The sequence below is a fragment of the Glandiceps talaboti genome, chromosome 6, assembly GCF_964340395.1.
Source record: "Glandiceps talaboti chromosome 6, keGlaTala1.1, whole genome shotgun sequence".
Lineage (NCBI taxonomy): Eukaryota > Metazoa > Hemichordata > Enteropneusta > Spengelidae > Glandiceps > Glandiceps talaboti.
In genome coordinates this window covers 25,197,436-25,217,749 of record NC_135554.1, presented here as the reverse complement: position 1 = coordinate 25,217,749, position 20,314 = coordinate 25,197,436, and the positions used below count along the sequence as shown (strand labels likewise).

Below are 20,314 nucleotides of genomic sequence, written 5' to 3'. Positions count from 1 at the left end.
CATACATCAAAAACTCATATACTGATTTGATGTTTTATTTCAAATATCAGGGTAAAAAACATGACCAGTTTGCTTGCATTACATCTATATTGCATATTGTACATATATTGGTGCCACACTAAAAAGTTTTGTAGCATGCATCTCACCATTCTGGACTCTCTACTGTTGTCATAGTAACATAAGATATGTCTATTCACCATTCTTAACGTAACTGTCTTTCATTTCATAAATGACTACAGTGTTTGGGGGTTGTGGTTCTGTGTGATTCGATTACTTGTACTCAAAAGTCATAACTTGAAAAGATGGCGCTGTGCTGCCAAAGATGTCTTTATGCCCTTGAATATCATAATAGTACAGGGCTTTTGGCTGTACAGATATAGATATTCATGGGCATAATATGAAAAATAAAAAAGACTTCGAAGTTCAAACAACATTTTTCTAAAAAACTCCATGCAAGCAAGGTGTGAGATTCAGTGATCAGAAATGCTATGGTCCAAAAATACCCCTGATACATTTGCCCAATAGTACTAGTGCATGTATACTCTGAAACACCCATGCAAAAGTTACTAATGATTGTCAAAGTATGGATGGATGCTTCATTTGAAAACGATGAGTCTCAAAAATCATAACATTTATTAGAACAATAATATACAGCCATACATACAAACATACAAATTAATTATTTTTGATCAAATCATAGAAAAAAAATTGAAGGGGATTCATACCTCTCCTTCGAAGTACTTGGCACGAAACGAAAATCTAAAATTACATATTCTCTTGCATGTTTTCCTTTATGATAAAGGCTGCCCTCAACGTCTGAAAAACTGCCAGTCACCTTGACGACTACACTTTGGATAGTTCACGAATGAAATACGGGAACATTCTTATATATGTCTTTCAGATCAAGTCTTTTGAAGCATAGACCCTCCACCTCTGGGTGGAGGGTCTATGTTTGAAGTAATTGGAGGCATCATAATTTTTAGGGGAAATATCATATGACTTGAGATTACTAGTATGTCCATATCTGAACAGTAGACAGAGATTTGTCTTTTGAGAGCTCCTTTGTGGTCACTTGACAAGTTCATTTTTGTGAGTAATAGAAATCTATCAATCTAGAATAAGAGTTTATTTCATTTTAAGATTTCCCCAATAATTTTCACCATCATTACCCAAAATCATTCAATTCATTCTAAATCATTGCAAAAAAATGGAAACTACACAAAAATACCATGATATCCATTTATCACTAGTTTCATCATCAAGGGTGGTAAAAATGAAGGGTACATGATTTTGTCTTGTCTTACCAACGTAACCCATTACATTTACAATAATCTGTAGCTCTTAACAGATTTTCTCTGCTATAGCCATCTAAAATCAAAACAAATCTGACTAAATGTTAAAAGGTAAAGTTTTACCCCAGCTGAATACAGTAAGACCTCTTATTGACAGAATGGTAGTTTATTGCAGTAAAAATGTCTTAGTAATGTTAATCAGTAAGTTGAATTGAATTGAATTGCATTGAAAGAAATTGAACCTGACTTTCACAATGTTAGCATTCTACAACAGCAATGGTAAGATACACTTGCGTTCTCTTGGATAGTTACTAAACTCTCTCTTGTAATTCCTGTGTTTACCTTTAGCCCAGACAGCCATCTGATAGAATCCAGCTAGGGTGAATAAAGCGGCTGTAAGAAATACAGATGGAGATGTTACAATTACACATCACATCTCATTGGCTAGTTACACCTGTTACAATTATACCAGAATGCAAATTCAGATCGACTAGCCAATCAAGTTGTAATCTGATAAAGTATTGCATCACTGTTCACATGTCCTGTTACAATTATACAAGAATCCAAATTAAGATCTAAAGACCAAGTTGTAACCTGATATTTCAGACGTCAGCTCTACCGGATTCTGTGACATGATTTGATGTACACAGCACTAATCACCACCAATGCTATACTATTGGACACTGCTCTATGTTGTTTTTCACAAAAATTTACACAGTAGCCATTTTTTGTTTCTCCTGATTCACAGCCAATTTCTGCATGTCTTGTACACATTACAGTAAGAAATCAGTTTTAAGTGGACCTACTCATCTGGTACACAGTGTCATGATAGTACAACCCTTAACACTAAAGTAAAGCATTTTCTATATGTACCAAGATCATTTATAACATCCATATCAAGTGTAAAAGTATACTGTAAAGTGTTTCATAAAGAAAGATCACATGCTGGGCTTGTAAATAAACTAATTGAAACAGTACACTTTCACACAATGTGAATGCTATAAATGAGTGTAACATGTAGAGAAAGTGCTCTAATTTAGTGTTACTCATTGTAAAACACACCCAGGCACCAATTTCATATGTGCAATTGGTCTAACAGAGGGTCTACTCACCTGGTACACACTGTGTCATGATAGTAAAACACACCCAGGCACCAGTTTCATATGTGCAATTGGTCTAACAGAGGGTCTACTCACCTGGTACACACTGTGTCATGATAGTAAAACACACCCAGGCACCAGTTTCATATGTGCAATTGGTCTATCAGAGGGTCTACTCACCTGGTACACACTGTGTCATGATAGTAAAACACACCCAGGCACCAGTTTCATAGGTGTAATTGGGACAGCTGACAAAGTTAAACATCATTGTCATTGGGTTGCCTGTAGGAAAAGGAATTTTTCTCTCTCTGGTACCTTCAGGACGTAGATTTCTTAGTGCAACATGAACAGCAAAATTACCATATTCATTTATCTGTAGAGAGACCAGATAAACCTGCAATCAGTCGTATATTCTATCTTTCATCAAGTGGCTAGATAAACCTGATTTGTTTTGAACTGACCACTTTTGTACAATGAATGAATGAATGAATAATCACACATAATGTATATCCCATTCACACCAACATGGTTTGATATCCCATTATTTCCATATTTACTTTTTTATCATCCACTTCTACTACAGAATTTTGGACATTGTTTTCTAACCTCAGACTGTCTATTGTTATTGACTTATAAGTACAATTTGATCTCTACTATGACAATGAGTAAAAGGAGGCAAAATAAAATACATCATGGTAGAACATTACAGATACCTGGCAAGTATAGATAACAGAGGTGAACCTTCATAGAAAACACAATATACATGTCTATGTAACTTCTATATTGTTCATGTACACTCTACTATCTATCATGATTATACCAACTATACATACATAGCTACTATGGCTCACACTTGCTACAGTATATTTTATGGTGAGCCTAGAGTAACCATCTCATGACTAAATATCCATTGCACTGTTGTTATGGTATAGATATCAATAGATAAAAATGCTGTAAAGTTTTCTTTGTGTTACCAACTTGAAGGATAAATTATAACTAGTCTGTAAGGTATGCTATGACGGGGCGCCCTCACACATCGGCCAGTGAAGGTGGAAGGACACAACATATCTTACAGTCTAGTTTTTCATGAGACTTTATCAACACCTACCAGAAAGCCAAATAGACCACCATATACTTGGATATCTCCTAGAGCTGAAACAGAAAAATGGAGACTTTTATTGGTATGATGCTTGTAATAGTTATCAAGATTTAGGTACAGGGAAACACGGATATATGACAAGCAGTTTTCATAGTCTTACAGACAGTGTGCAAACTTGGTCACAAATGGACTATTACAAGTAGCTTGTAAAAGCTGCACCCTTATAGTAAATTATTGGTCATATATATTGTATAGTAGTATCTCAGACCACTTAGTGGTCTGAAGTAGTATACACTGTTTTTGTTAAGGGCAGTAAGTAGGTAAAATCTAACTGCGTGCCTCAATCATTTTACTAGGGTTCCCCACCAAAATTATGGTATGATATATGGGAAACTATGCCAGTTTTACCAGATTCACCTCTTTCTGTTACCAGGGTTCCCACACCTTAGCAAAAACTCTGAGTGTACGACATATATTCATGTGTATTGGCAATCAATGTATCCATATTGAATATCAAAACAAATATACCTTTTTAAGCTCGAAAAATTATAATAAATCATAAGATGGCATTGCATTATGCATTTCTGCTAGCGCTTTATCTGATGATGAGCAGACACTGAATTAATAATAATGATAATAATGTTGGTTTCTTATATAGCGCTTTCCCACTCCGTGCTCAAAGCGCTTTACAATTATTACCCCTGGTTCGGATCAGAACTGTAAAAATGTAACCACAGTCAACTTCAGTTCCTGGTGATCAGAATACCGATTGTTAAATTGTGTTTGTCTTAATGTAGCACTGTTACGAACCTCTGATATTATGGACATAAACACCAAAGGTTTCAAGACAGTGCAAAGACTTCTTGATATTATTAGCTTCACAACTAGGTCATTTACAAATAATTATATTTACTAGTTGATTGGCAAATATTGTACATTTGTAGACTTATTATATCATCAATAGAGTTTTAGGTTATGTCACTCAAAGTACATGTACTGTTAGTCTATCTGCTAGACCGGATGTTCTTCCGATACAATACGACACACGACCGAACATCGCTATCGAGGATGGAACATCCAAGGTCTAGCAAATGTCATCAGGATATAAATAACTGCCAATCAGAGAACCGTATTAGCGACAAGAACAAACAGCGGACACTGGCTAATTTTTCATGCATATTCATCTTAAGGAGGGGCTTGTAAAAATAGCCTCCAATGCGTTTACTAAAATGTGTGAATGACAACGTCTACACACTCATCAAACACAATTACCATAACGGCACAACGGCCCTTTAGTCTTCCTCAACTCCCCGGGAGCATACAATCCATTGCAGCCATTCAAGCGCATAGGATTAAAGCCTTCTTCACATTGCAACCTACATCCTACCAGGTCCCCAGTTATACAGCTGGGTTGACTGAGGCACAGTCGTGGTTCATATCTTGCCCAAGGACTTTAGCCACTCAGAAACAAACAGCAGGCAGCGACGAGGCGACGGGGCTCGAACCTGCAACCTGTAGATTCCAAGCCGGTCACGCTAACCATTCACCCATCATGAAGAAATGACCTTAATTTTGCTTATTAGAGAGTGATTTCTTCATCGACTTGACATATGTCATGCATGATTATGACGAAACAAAATGGTTGAAATTCTTTCACTCAGTACATGTGTATGTATTTTACACAAGGTTCCTTCCTTTACAAGGATATATACAGCCATGTGATGAGATGCAGAATGAGGGGAGATTGCTAGACTTTACTAGTGAGAAGGGTGTTTGATGTAATATTTCTTACCTGGGATGGTGTACAAGGGATGGTTGATGTAGTATGCCACAAAAGCAGCAAAACCCCAGTAATAACTGCAATTCTAGTAGAAGGAAATAACACACATGGTCTTAATTATGCTTCATATATCAATAAAAACTTCTCTTTTTTGGATCATGATCACTCTCCTTTGATTGGTCAGATTTTGATAATTATTATTTTTAATGTTTTTTTTATTATTAATATTTTTTTTTCAATCCTGCAGTGAGATCCTATATTTTGTAGTAATTTGAAAGTACAGATGATATACTATACGTCAATAATACATGATAGATAATATTTAAAAAACTGAATCAGCCACTGTGTATTATGGAGACTCTACCATCACGAAAAATCTGTGAGTTCATATATTTTGTGATAAGACAGACTAAAAGAAAAACATAGATTTCAACAATATGGGATAGATTATATTAATTTTATAAATAAGAATATAAAAGTCATCACTTGTGTTTTAACTTGTATTACTTTTACAATTTTAATCTTTGTTGATGTTAATACTGAAAGCTTGTTCTATTGAGTGCTTGTTCTATTTGAGAACACATAATTGGGTTGACAGGAACCACTGTACATCATTCTATATCTTACATAGACTGCCTCCTACCTACCTTATAAAGGTTTCTCATCGGCATGGTTGCATGGGAGAAACGGTGAACAAACTGAGTTTCCATAACACGCTTGAAGTAGTGAAGAGTCCAACAGGCTGCGGCAAAACTGAAATACAATGGCAAGAAAATATTATACACATGAAAAGTTTTGACAGAAAAGTCAACACCCAGCACAGGCCTAGTGAACAACACTGCACACAAAAATGCTTTCTGCTGGCTTGTTTTTTTTGTATGTATGCAATGAATGGCTGATATTGTTGTTGCTGTGTATTACATTGTACATACTGAGTCAGAAAGTTTTCAGTTTCTGGACTATTAAGAGAGAGGGGAGGGGATAATTCTGATTATAAAATGTAACCACAGTCAACTTCAGTTCCTGGTGATCAGAATACTGATAGTTAAATTGTGTTTTGAGTTAATGTAGCACTGTTACGAACCTCTGATATTATGGACATAAACACCAAAGGTTTCAAGACAGTGCAAAGACTTCTGGACATTATTAACTTCACAACTATGTCATTTACAAATTATTATAATTACTAGTTGATTGGCAATCGACACAACTGGCTAAGTGAGAACCCTTATATGTCATTTTAACAGTTTTGCCTTTACTCATTTGCATGAACAACTTTTGGTTCATGACTTCTGATTCCAGATTCAAAGCCACAGATAGCATCTACACTAAGAAGTAGTAGGACTGCAAATCAAAGTCTCTTTCACTACAGCTTAGTACATGGCAGTAAAGTAACTTGATGCACCATCTTGAAATGAGATTTCACTGACTGGAAAAGGTCGTTGAACTCTACATTAACCTGCACTTCAACAACAACAAGTGCTCCATCTACATCCACAATATTATTATCTCTGATACAAAAAATGTTGAGAATGACTAAATGCTCTGTGTTAATTGACATGAATGAACTCACTTGACAACTTGTGCTCTGGGATAATTAGCTGCAGTAGCTCCATAAATGATGGCTGGTCTTGCATAGAATATCAAGTAAACAACTAATGGTCCAGTATATTCTGCTAAGAATACCTGTAATATTACATAAAAATGAATATAAAAATGAATACACACTTACATACATTCTTCCATGAAATCTGAGGTCCTAACTAAATTGGCCAATCTTTGTTTACATTCTTACATGAAATCTGAGGTCCCAACTAAATTGGCTAATCTTCATTTACATACTTACATTCTTCCATGAAATCTGAGGTCCCAAATCTTTGAAGTACAGCGAGTCACCATCTTTCAAATTTAATGATTTCAATGTTACATCATCTCCAAGTGTTCTACCCTCTGCAATGGTAAAGAAAAATGGTATCAGGGGAACTGAAATTTGTCAATTCTACCTTTGATATAATGAGAAGCTATTCACTGTTTTAACTTTTACTAGGGTAATGGTGGCTAGGGATTTCAAGAAATGCTTTTGAATCTTCATTTTCTATGACATCCTCATTTATATCCTGTAAACCCACTTTTACAGTAGTTGTAGTGTTTTCTTTGTTGTAATGGTTTTATACTTTATCTTGCCTGCCTGTCTGTCTGTCTGTCTGCTTGCCTATCTGTCCCTGTCTGTCTGCCTATCTGTCCCTGTCTGTCTGTCTGTCTGTCTGTCTGTCTGACTGTGTCTAGGTCTGTCTGTCTGTCTGTCTGTCTATAAGATGGATAATGAAGTCTAAATAACATTTTGTAATTGACTTACTTGGATCACTTTTATAGGACTGTCTGTCTGGGTACTGGTTACTATCTGAAATATATGAATGGATATTACAATACAAACAATATGTACAGAGGACCTTGATATGTTGTGGGTTGCGGTGTCCATTGGAACAACTGTGACTTATTGAGGGTTGCGAGTTAGTGAGGTGATAATCATATATTCAGAATCACACAAAAGAAAATGAAATAGAACAAAAACCACAAATTCATAACAGAAGTTTGTACTTTTTTGTAGAAGTATCATGTATTGACTATGACAATGAACTATCTCAACGTTTCAATGTTCCTCACCTACCCATGTTACTCTAATTCTCAAATTGAGTTGATGAAAACATTTTACATTGTAACATTCTGGACCAAATACATTATTAACTTTTTCTGATTACAGTTTAAAAATGCTTTCAGTCTTTGAAATGGTAAAGAATGTTTCTTTGTAGACCTTTTCAATATGATAGTTAGAATGGATTGACTACAATGGTATGTAAAGATAGTGTACACATTCTGACTCTCAGACATGAATCCAGTTGTACAGGATACAATCATTCCTACAAAAGACAAATCACACCTCCCAGTAATAGAGGTTACTTTAACTATGCAATATAGAAGTACTTGATATTGGGATGACTATGAAATTTATTGGAGGTCTTATGCATGCACCCATCCACAGTGACACCCACCCACAGTGACACATACACACAGACACAGACACAGACACACACAGTGACACACACAGACACACACACACAAATGCACACACACACACACACCTTACAAATCTTGTAAAGTAGGTCACTGAAGTCTAAATTTGGTGACAAGAATTTTAATCAGAAGACAATGGAACTAACAATTCATCACAGAAAATTAATCAATAAAATTACAAATTTCAGCATCTTTTCGGTGGGTCTAATCACTTACTTTTCATATGGTATCTCTGCTTAACATCAGCTATGGTTGATGATTCTGATAACTGTCAGAACATAAAAACAGAAGAATTGTTAGCAAGGAAGACAAAGTCATAGGATGTACTCTCAATATAGACTGATAGCAAATCAAAGAAGAAAACTGAAATAAAGTGACTTACCTCTGACAATGTTGTCAGGGTCTTCCCTGATTTGACATGTAAGATATTTAACTGAAAAGAAGGTTTGAACAACATTGTTAGCTTGCTGAAAATGTTGGTCCAGAATTTGTCTTGGTGTTACAATCTCAAAAAGCTTCTTGAGATAGTTACACCAAGACAAGTCTCTGAGATAGTTACACCAAGAGAAGTACAAATGTAAAGGCTGCAGTTACTGTATACATAATGGGCTTTGCTCCATCAATTCTAACGGTATTTTATTTATTTGATCTTGATATAAAAAAAGAAGAAGATCAAGAAAAAGGAAAATATTGCAAAAATACTTTCTACAGAAAGATTCAAATTATAGCCAAAAATCAATGCTACAATTATTGCAGCTATTGCAAGTTAAAAGATATATTTCATCTCAAATTCATGGTCCATAAAGTTTGGTTTATCTTTGTGGTGGTATGAAATTTTATTAAAATAATAATTTATATAATCATGATGATTCAAACTGTAAAAAAAATTAAAACCCTTCTCTGTGCATTTGAAATTGAAGCTATTATCATCTCCCCTGTGGAAGTACTTTAATAAAATAGTTTTTACGGTAAAATATATTAGGTATTATCATCTCGTTGCTTTTTCGATTTTTTAATGAAATGCAATAACCTGTAGGCTGTCCCCTCATGTGATATACTGCCATTGCATTGGATCTGGTCCAGTCATGGCACTGCATGGATCGAGTCAAATACACTTTGGACGGACTGAATTCTTGTACCTACGTCCGATCGACAATCGCATTTAGAATACTCGTGATGCACACGATAAATCTACAATTAGAGAGTAAATTGAGGCAGAAACGTCTACTTACCTCCATCTCAACCACCGAAAATGTTAAAATTCCTGGGTTCTAGGGGGTTGACCTGGAAACACCGCGAGGTACGATGAGGGACAAAGGTCAAATTCGCATGTTCGTGCTGTATTATTTGGTTCCTCCAATTAGGCGATGTAACCCTGTCATTGGTTAGAAATACGACGTGAGTGTGTGATGTCATAGCGATGTCATGAGCTCCGAAGCTACTGTAAGATTGAAATTGCAAACTACATCGGGTTTGGATTCGAAACTGTGTGAAGGTTGTTTCCCCGAATTTAGCGCAGTTCACTAGTGGTGACCAATTCAACAACGAACATTTCTTCAATCGACATCATTTGTTCATTGCATCTATATTTTATTCATGGCCTTTGGAGTACGATAAAATTTGAAAAGGGTTGTTAGTTGTCTGTGTTTTGACTATCGTCTCTCTCATCTCGAGAGCCTGGGGAGCCGAGTTTTTCTCTCGATCACAATGTCCATAGTGCAAAAGTTCTCAACTCTGTTTCTCACTCTTTTTCATGATTGACTGATTGATTTGATTTGGCAAAAAAATATTCGGAAAACCATAAACCAAAACGGATATACAATACGACAGCTATCACTTTCGCAGGAAAGACAACTTGAAACAGATACATCACTGAATACCTTTAAATTTACCGAGGATGACACAAAAACGTTTTTAACAACTTATTTCCATTATGTTCCTCTCACATAAAATATCACACAAACTATTTAAAGAGCGATGAAAAACAATACATAACAGACAAAATATGTATCAATCTCTTTTCCTTACAGGTAGGAATATATAGTCAAAAGGTTGTTATATTTAGTCTGTAAACCAGGAAAACAACAATCTTAGAAATATTACACGCCTCTATGGTCATAGTGGCATTGACTAAGGAGAAGCCAACAATTTCCAAAAATTTCGATTTTCGAGATACTATTAGGAATTTCCAAAATTTCGATTTTCAATATAGGAATTTCACTTTTCAGTCTGGTATAGCTTATACCTTTTTCAGAACCTTTTCAGCCATACCGTCACCATCTAGTCTGGATGCCAACATGCTTTCTAAGTTGAGTTGTAACTGGTAACGAAACAGTATACGAACTAGACTATCACCATCAAGCGATTGGTCTAAATCTGCTTCCAGGTATTTTACTGATGTTTTGTGTGTTTTTACTAGCTGCAATAATCGTTGCTTTGTTTTCATTTACAATACTTTTTTATTCTTTTTTATATTTTATTTTGTTTGACTCAACATTTTTCGTTTTACTTTTTATTTCTTACGGGGTTTGCAAAGAGGACCGAGAGCGAAGTAGCGAAACTGCTACAGTACTTCATCTAAGTTTACATCCAGTACGTCTCCTGAATACGCAAAGTACACAATGCAAATCTGAATATCATCTGACATGCTAACTCGTGACGTCACGACGTTTCGAGAATGTTCCACTAACTTCTAGGTGGTAGTATCTCGAATCATCGGACTTCGCATAAATATTACAACGCCGGATTGTACATATGTAGACCCGTACAGCAGACGGACAGAGACACAACGAAACTATTTTAAAGTACAGAGGTCGCTAGAAATTTTGCGTGTCGAAACATACTACTGAACGCACAGTAAGTACGAGAAACAAGTACCAGACAGCGTTGAATTTTAAAGTTACTGTTGCTGTCACTGAAACAGAAGCTTTACGAATGACGATGGGAAAGGACTACTACAAAATTCTTGGCATCGCTAAGGGTGCGAACGACGATGAAATCAAGAAGGCTTACCGTAAGATGGCACTGAAATACCATCCTGACAAAAACAAGTCACCAGGTGCTGAAGACAAGTTTAAGGAAATTGCGGAAGCGTATGAAGTGTTGAGCGATAAGGAGAAAAGAGACGTGTACGATAAGTATGGAGAAGAAGGTTTGAAGGGTGGTATGCCAGGTGGGAGTGGTGGGCCTGGTGGAAACTTTACATACACCTTTAGCGGAGACCCTAGAGCAACTTTTGAATCTTTCTTTGGCACTTCAAACCCATTTGACAACATTTTTGGAAGTATGGGAGGTGATCCTTTTGGCATGGGAATGGGTGGTATGGGCGGTATGGGCGGTCCCGGAAGCAGAATGCATTTCTCCAGTGATATGAGTGAACCCATGGACATGGGCAGTGACGGTTTCCATAGTTTCGGAGGACCGTCTTCTAACCTCAGGGGCAAGAAAAGACAAGACCCCCCTGTCTACCACGACCTTAAAGTATCCTTAGAGGATGTATTCAGTGGGTGTACAAAAAAGATGAAAATTACCAAGAAAGTTTTAAATGTTGATGGCAGAACAACGAGAACTGAAGATAAAGTGTTAGAGATCCAGGTGAAACCAGGCTGGAAAGAAGGAACAAAAATTACCTTCCCTAAAGAGGGCGACCAAAGACCCAATACACAACCAGCTGACATTGTCTTTACCATCAAAGATAAACCACATCAAGTGTTCAAGAGAGATGGAAGTAATTTACTATATACTGCCAGTATTACACTAAAAGAAGTGAGTATACACGGTGATCATGATGGGATGGGTGGGTTTGCTTCAAAGGCTAAGTTGTACTGTTTATTGAAAATGACAGAAAGTGGTAAAACAGCTCAGTAGTAATACTGGTAGTTGCAATAATTGTAGTGTCTGTTTGATTTAATGTTTTACATTGACATAAACATACTTTTAAAAAAATACTATACCAAACAAACACAATGGTTATTGCACTTAGCTCAGTAATTGCTGGAATGTATTGTACCTGAACCATGCCTATACTTGCTGTTTTATAATCTCCATTCTCATTTAAATCTAAAATTAGCAATGAGATTTGATTTACTTGACATATCCAAATGCTTAATTTAATTGTTTTTATCTTCTAATGGATTTCATTACACCATTCACCTAGTTACCTTTTTACAGGCAATTCAGATCAGAAGCTCAAGATTTGTTATAGATTTGTTATCAGTGCTATTGTTTGATAAGATATAATGAACTCACTGTCCATGTTTTTGGAGGGTCTATGATGTAACCCCCCAACAATAGAGAACAATTTAACTGACATCATGGATAGAAAAAAAGACTTTTTAGAGTATATTGCTAGGAATGTTCAAATGTACTTAAAAAACAGTTTACAAGTTTAGTTCAGTGCAGTATTTCATATTATGGCTGTCACTCATTGAGTGTATGAATGAATAAATAAACATGTTTTTGTTTCTTCCTTTTTGATAGGCACTGACTGGAACAACTGTACAAATTCCAACACTAGAGGGAAGACCAGTGCGACTGCCCATCAGTGGAATCATCAAACCTACAACAAAACAACGCATTTCAGGAGAAGGACTTCCGTTTCCTAAGCAGCCAACTCGAAGAGGAGATGTCATTGTTAGTTTTGATATCAAGTTTCCTGATCATCTTTCAACGCAAGCAAAGAACATTCTAGCAGATGTCTTGCCATCATGAAATTAGTTCTGTCACTTTTGATGCATGATTTTGTTACATTGTTTTATTTAAATAACTCATTCTAAGGAAAGTCTTTGGATATCATTGACTGTTTAGTACATGAGGAACTTCAGTGTACATTTGTATATGTTTGTAGATCGTCTCACATGATATTAGCTTTCAGATCCACAGGATAGTCATGTGAGGGTTCTGTGGGGTTTCACAGTTGACACTCAGACTCACAGGGTAGTCATGTGAGGGTTTTGTGCATAATCACTTCTGGGACAACTTACCTGGAACTGTGTCCATTTCAATACTTCAGGTCTTTCTTACTGACACAAGAGAGCATAGATACCAAGCAAGGACAAAACAATGAGGTGCTAAGATATAAATAATTTCTGGTAATTGTGCCTGAAATCACAAGTGGAATGTCAACACAACACCAGATCTTTATTTTATTTCCTAAATGTCTGCGAAAGATTTTATGACAGGGCTAATATCCATCACTGTGATTTCCACCTGTAACTTGAGATATAACATTACTCCTATGTCTACACACCACATACTTTCAATCAGTGATTTGTCTTTATGTCATGTGACATAGATCTGTTTGTCTACAATTTTATAGACATACAGATGATAACTTGTTAGTGTGGAAATTTTAAATAAAAGGAATAGGGGTTGGGTGACTAATATGATATTTACGAAAACAAACACATGAAAATTTGCCTACAGATATGTTTCTCTCTTGCCTTTCAATCCAGTGTTGTATTCTGGACTAGTTAATGAACTTTATGGTGTGGTCAAGACATTCTGTGATGGAATCTTTTGCACTATAATACCTTGTCTAGACATTTAAGTTGCTTTTCAAATTTATGTAAATAATTTTAAGAATAAAGCATTTTTTGTACATATAATACAGTAAAAATCAAGTGTGCTGAATATTATATTATCATAAGTTTAGAGAAAATATTATGCATTGTGCAATGCTACAAAAGTACAGTACATGTAGTTACTTTGCAACTAAAGTGGAATCTGCTTGTAGGATTGAAAATGACATTTTTACCATGGTCATACTAAGTCTGTTAACTGGAAACCTTATTTTCAACTATACCCCCTCCCCCACCCCAACCCCAATGACCTCAACCCAATCCCCATTGTTGTTGAAATCTGGTATATGTTGACAATGTGTTTCAGATAAGAAGTTGACATTACAGCCTACCACAGTAGACTACTAGGACCAAGGCTAATTCTGATATTGTCTGTGTATGTCAGTCCGTATGTTTAAGAATAATATGGAATGACTAGTCTTCCAAGATACTTAGAGTAGGTATGCTTGGCACTATTCAACATACAGACACATTCTACCTAAGTGTACCCACCTATGCTTGGCACTATTCAACATACAGACACATTCTGTCCAAGTATGCTGGGCTCTATTCAACAAAGAGACACATTCTACTCAAGTATACTGGGCACTGTTCAACCATAGACCCTATGTGTAGGGTCTGTGGTTCAACAAAGAGACACATTCTACCCAAGTATACTTAAGTATGTTGGGCACTATTCAACAAAGAGACACATTCTACTCAAGTATACCCATGTTTGCCTGGCACTATTCAACATAGAGACATGTTACTACTTTTATGGACATGTAGCTACTATATGGTTTATGGTGAAGACAGACAGTATGTTAATCAATAATAGCTTTTTTTAATGGTCTGTACTAAGTATGAATTACAAATGATATACATGGAGAAGTGTGTGAATAAATTTACATTTTATAACCGGTTTTATCAATTTATCAAAGTTACAATCACTAGAGTCATTGTTTTGTTTTAAACTGTAAGAATTAAGATAAAAGCAACCATAATTCTGTTTGCTTCTTTTCAAAATATCCCATTCACTGTTGATAAAGAGTTTGACAGTGTTTTCTCAACCCACCATCTATGATTTCTTTGGGTCAGTGATTTCTTCAAGAATTGTGAAAGGAATACATTTAATACACAGGGTGACCTCATTTTTCTGACTATAATTGACTTCTTTTGTTTAGGGCTTTGTTGCCAGAACATTCACACGAAGCAATATTATGTTGATATAATTGTTATTTGTACGTTCAATGTTCTACAAATGTGTTATTAAATTATACATGATTGGCCTTTGACGACAATAACAGTCATAGAGACTCCCCGACTATATTCTGTCAGACAGTCACCATATTTAACATGCCAACAGTGTCACAGCCCGATGTATCGTCAACACAGCTATGTGATATGACCTTTAGGTGACCTGTGTGTCTTGAGAATGAAAGTTAAATTTTACAAGCCTGTACAGTTTAGATATTCATATCATCACTACTACTCTAGAATAAACATGGCAGTACATAGTGTAGCCTTGAAATATTCAATGGGGCAAGAGACACATGTCATATAGTAAAAAGGCAGATTTTACCAGATAGTCTGGATGCCAACTGTGGTTTGTATAGGAACTAGACTATAGCCAGTAGAAGATGTAATCTATCTAATGAATGCTATTTGTGTGCATCCAGGTCACTCTCTTCAATGCAATATAATATAATATTATTAAATGCCACAACTATATATCATGGTTTCCTTGTTGTGTGATTTATGCCACAGTAATAGATTACACCTTCATTCATACTGATTATATTGTGATTATTTTTGCATCAGTGTCAGTTATATCAAAATCACCCTGTAATTTTCACTCCTTATTTTTTAATTTTTCATGTCATAAGAATCTGTGGTATCTTAACAAGCTGTGACATACTATTATCCAATCCCCACAGAAGCTTTGTCAATGTTGAAAAGATATGATTTATATCACCCCCCCCCCCCCTCCCTCCTGTATAAAGTGTAAGGACAAGTCCCTAAAAACTCTATAGAATTTGGAATTGTTTTAAACCAAGAATCTTGGTTGAATATATCAGAGATTTTTGAAAAATTTGTGATTAAATTTCACTATAGGGTCCCTTTGTCATTTTCAAAACTGATATTTCAGATTATATTTGTTTTAGCCGATATTTGCATAAAACTTGGATTTCGAATTTCAGCTACTAACGTATCATGAAGAACAACATAACAGTTACCTTTAATCTGATTTAAATCTGATTTAGGAATCAAATCGATTTCATTATCTATATTTATTTTCTTTGTATATTGTCATTTATTTTTGCTGTTGTCATTCTGGGTTTTGAGTCTTCAGATGCTTTTGTGGGTCACTTTTACACACACTGGATGAATTAAGACACAAAATGACAGTACTATATCACACAGTACATCCTTGCAAAATACAAAATTGTCAAACTGGTATGTTGTCAAAAACTGGTGGTTTGCAGGAAAAACAAAAACACAAAATAATAGAAGTCATCGTTTTTTTATTGTTAAAATAGCAAATCTACATGAATTATACAGTGTCATGATTTAATATTGTAAGTTTGTAGAAATTAAGAACCAGGAATTGTTCACTTTTATTAATTCCTAAGGCACAAAGGGACAATGGTCACTTTCTGGAACAGACAAGAGAAAATAATTTGTTGTTCAGCCATTTTCCAAATATAAAGGTTACACAAACATCCATTACTACTTTGGGTCACCGAACCTATTGGTAAATAAAGACCATGCAATTATGGGATATTCTGTGGTTATGACAATTGTGTGACAGTCAAAAATCGAGTATGGTTAGTAGTTCCATGAATGATTGCTTTAATACTTCTAGGTAAATATACATTACAAATGCATGGTTAGAACTAAGAAGGCCGGCCATACCTAATGCCAATATGTAAATTTTCAGTCACTGAGTGTGTGTTTCTAATGACCTGTATTGATCAAGTATAAAATGACAGGAAGATTATTACATAAACTATACGCTGATTGGTTAATGGGCAAATATAGCAACAGTATGTATGCAAGCTTGATGCAGATTGGTTAATGGGCAAATATAGCAACAATATGTATGCAAGCTTGATGCTGATTGATTGGTTAATGAATGAATGGAGCTTCTGACCTGAGAGACTACAGTAAAATATGCAAACCTGGTTTGGACAAGTACATACAAGTAATATGATTGGTAGATGACATCAAATGTAGATATCTTGATGTCGCTTACACATAAAGTGTTCCCAACAGTTCTTTCAGTACAAATGCTTGTTTTATAAATTACACAAAAATGTTTACACATGATATATCTACCATGTTACTTGTGTAAATCTGACAACAAAGCATTTATAAAGATGATTACAGACATTGTGTTCTGTTGTTTTGGGAAATGTGCTGTTGTGTTGTGTTGTGTTGTGTTGTGTTGTGTTGGGTGTTGTGTTGGGTGTTGTGTTGTGTTGTGTTGTGTTGTGTTGTGTTGTGTTGTGTTAAAGATGATCACATCAAAGACACTGTACAGTCACTAATGTATATTCCCATACTTGTGACCTTAAGTGTTGACAAGACAATCAAATACTGTTGTATAATAAAGACAATATCTACCTGCTACAGATTTTATGTCACTATATCTGAGTATCATATTCAAAAATCTAGAGTGAACAAATACAGGAAAAAGTAACCAGCTGTATTTCTGGGCTATAACAATTGTAAAAAAATACACCTTTCTAATTGGTAAGAACACTGTGTGGCTTAACAAATCTGTTTTAAATTTACTAGTATATCTAACAATTATTCAAATTGTCTAAACACTAGGAAAAGAAAAGAAATTCTTTTGAGAATCACATTAATAGTGAGCTTCTTGGTTAGACAATTGGCATCTGCATGGTCTGACTACAATAAACTGACTTTGCTGACTTTGCATAGAATCATGAATTAAAGGTTATTGAGTGAGTTGTACACCGTTATAATCTATCCATTTATTTCTTCATATAAACCAGTTAGCAGTCGGATATGAAGCAAGTTCACTATATTTTAAACAAAAATATCACATAAGTTGTTGAAGCAAGTTTACAACATTTTTCACACAAATATCACAGGAGTATTGCTAGAATTCTGCATAACATAAGTTATTAGATCACTCTCAAGAGATTGGCAGGTGAAAGTAGTCTTTGGTGACACCAATCACTCTATATAATGGGTTCCTAACAAAACTGGTGTACATTTCAATGAATCTCACACATATAGAGTATTCCAATGTTTTGAACAGAACTGGATCTACCATAATATTAATTAAAGATTACAAAAATTGTAAAAATAATGTGTTTTTAAAAGCTGTTTTCTAACTGACAATATTCAATCACTTCCTGGGTGTTAGATACCATGGCAACTGTAACCATGGCATTCATAACAATCTAAACAGCTATCACAATTCTCTAAAGGAAAGTCTACACATTAAATGTAAACTGTTTTGTATGATACATTAAATCTTTTCCCTTTTTTCTTCTAATTTTTTACTTCAAACTTCCAGCCAATTCGATGTTTTTTGATCTGTTATTAGAAGGTACAACATCAACATTGACAGATAAATAATTTATTTCTTCAAAAATGAACAAAAGAATCTCAAATGTAGAACCCTATTGTCGAAAGTTTGAAAGTCATGAAAATTCCTGTTAAAAAAAGAAATTTTGTACTTACAGAAATCTTGTAATGTCTACCCCTTATATTGTATACACTCAGTCTGTCTATATCTGTATTTGGAATATTAGTAGCAAAAAAACCCACAGTAGAACAAAACAGACAATTTGGAAATATGTTAACATAATATATCCTCACACAGGTTCAGTTAGTAAATCATGTACTCTACATTCTGTATGAGTGATTACTTGCATCAGTGTGCATGCATACTAGTCACGGTATTTACACTGCAGTGTAATCCGGAAAACATTTTATTGCATACCTGTTGGCAAATGAACGTGCAATGAACATGAACTCATGTGAATGCACAGTTGTATTTTTAACCAAATTTTTAGTTTCAGATAAACATATAACAGAACCTAATGGTGTGTGTGAGCCAGTATTATACTGGTGGTATTTGCACTAATGTTTGTGGACTGTTCAGCTAAGCTTGTCAAAGTATGACCCAGTGTTGCAGCCAGAGGGGGTTTTTGGGTCATTTGACACTCATTTTTTGGACCTGACCCACAATTTTGGAAGTGACGGTTCATAGATGACCCACACTAAAATTGTATGCAAATATGTTTAGCAACATGACCACACCTATAGCAACAGCCAAATGATCCCCGTATATTGCATAGATAACAACAGGGTTGGATAGGCAACTGCATAATCATTCAGCAAATATCTAGCATGCATGGATCAGCAAGCATGTGGATAAATATTTTGTAGTTGTGCTACAACGCCATTGGCGCTTTTTTAAAAATAATAATGTCCCAAAAAAACTTATGATGACCCAGAATTATGAAAGTCTCGGGACATTATGTCCCACTCTTTCCAATGGCTGGCTGCAACACTAATGACCACAGAGAACACTACAGGCACGGCATTCCAGCAAATACCCCAAGTATACCACACTGGCACTCATATATCATAACGTTGTCATATCATTTTCAAATTCAAACAGACAATTCAATTTGCATAATCAAAATTCCAAATTGTACACATTTATCATCTACTAATTTTCATGACCAGTAAATCTTTAAAAAAAGTCTTCATAAAATACAGCCTTTAAAAGTATTTTTTTAAATAACCCTTCTCAAGACTGTAACATACGTTTCATAATTTTAATTTAAATTGAAAATAGTGTAATAAAAATGAGTCGGATAAGGAGTAAAAGTACAATGTTATATTCTTGCCCAAGCCTTATAAAAAGTCTGATTATAAATCTGATATCTTGGTACACAACAATACATAACATGTCTTGGTATATAAAAGTCAACATCTGATAAAAATGATCTCTCTACTATTTGTTCCATTAGTATCCTAAATCTGTTCTGGAGAAGACACACTGGTCACTTACAAAAGAAAAAATTCATACCACAGTTGATAACTTTACGAGTTATCAACAAAATCTTGTATATATACATGAAATCTGAAGCTGTGAAGACACAAACTTACTTTGAATATGTATACACAGCAGAATAATAATGCAAAACAATATGTACTTTTTATGAAATCTCTTTTTCTGAATATTTACAAAATCAAGGTCAGTGGTTGTTTGCAGGTCAAACAGTGTGACCTCTCACCCTAGATCTGCTGACCCCTGACCTGTTCCTTTCAAAATCAGTGATTCAGCTTATATGTAAACAAAAATTGTTTATTTGCTGGGATACATTCTAAGACTTGATATCATTATGATTTGATGAATTTTT

The 20,314-nt window shown here is 35.1% G+C and overlaps 2 protein-coding genes across 2 annotated transcripts; one reads left to right on the top strand and one right to left on the bottom strand.

Annotated features, from left to right (window-relative positions):
* Nucleotides 1-55: 55 nt before the first annotated feature.
* LOC144436266 (putative very-long-chain enoyl-CoA reductase art-1) lies at nt 56-9,698 on the bottom strand. The gene is made up of 11 exons (XM_078125012.1): nt 9,576-9,698; nt 8,726-8,776; nt 8,560-8,611; nt 7,628-7,672; nt 7,118-7,221; nt 6,845-6,957; nt 5,919-6,024; nt 5,284-5,356; nt 3,501-3,544; nt 2,573-2,765; nt 56-1,685 (listed from the first exon to the last, which is right to left on the bottom strand). Exons 1-11 carry the CDS (start codon nt 9,579-9,581, stop codon nt 1,558-1,560), a joined length of 915 nt encoding a protein of 304 aa, XP_077981138.1. The 5' UTR covers nt 9,582-9,698; the 3' UTR covers nt 56-1,557.
* A 1,386-nt stretch (nt 9,699-11,084) lies between these two features.
* On the top strand, nt 11,085-13,949 carry LOC144436652 (dnaJ homolog subfamily B member 1-like). The gene is made up of 2 exons (XM_078125491.1): nt 11,085-12,108; nt 12,823-13,949. The coding sequence occupies exons 1-2, from the start codon at nt 11,278-11,280 to the stop codon at nt 13,051-13,053; spliced, it is 1,062 nt and encodes a 353-aa protein (XP_077981617.1). The 5' UTR covers nt 11,085-11,277; the 3' UTR covers nt 13,054-13,949.
* Nucleotides 13,950-20,314: the final 6,365 nt, after the last annotated feature.

Coding starts and splice junctions, on each gene's coding strand:
- LOC144436652 (XM_078125491.1), top strand. CDS start 11,278: ATGACGATGGGAAAGGACTACTACAAAATTCTTGGCATCGCTAAGGGT. Junction 12,109..12,822: donor CCAGTATTACACTAAAAGAA/GTGAGTATACAC, acceptor CCTTTTTGATAG/GCACTGACTGGAACAACTGT.
- LOC144436266 (XM_078125012.1), bottom strand. Junction 8,612..8,725: donor CCCTGACAACATTGTCAGAG/GTAAGTCACTTT, acceptor ATGTTCTGACAG/TTATCAGAATCATCAACCAT. Junction 1,686..2,572: donor CATGACACAGTGTGTACCAG/GTGAGTAGACCC, acceptor TATTTCTTACAG/CCGCTTTATTCACCCTAGCT.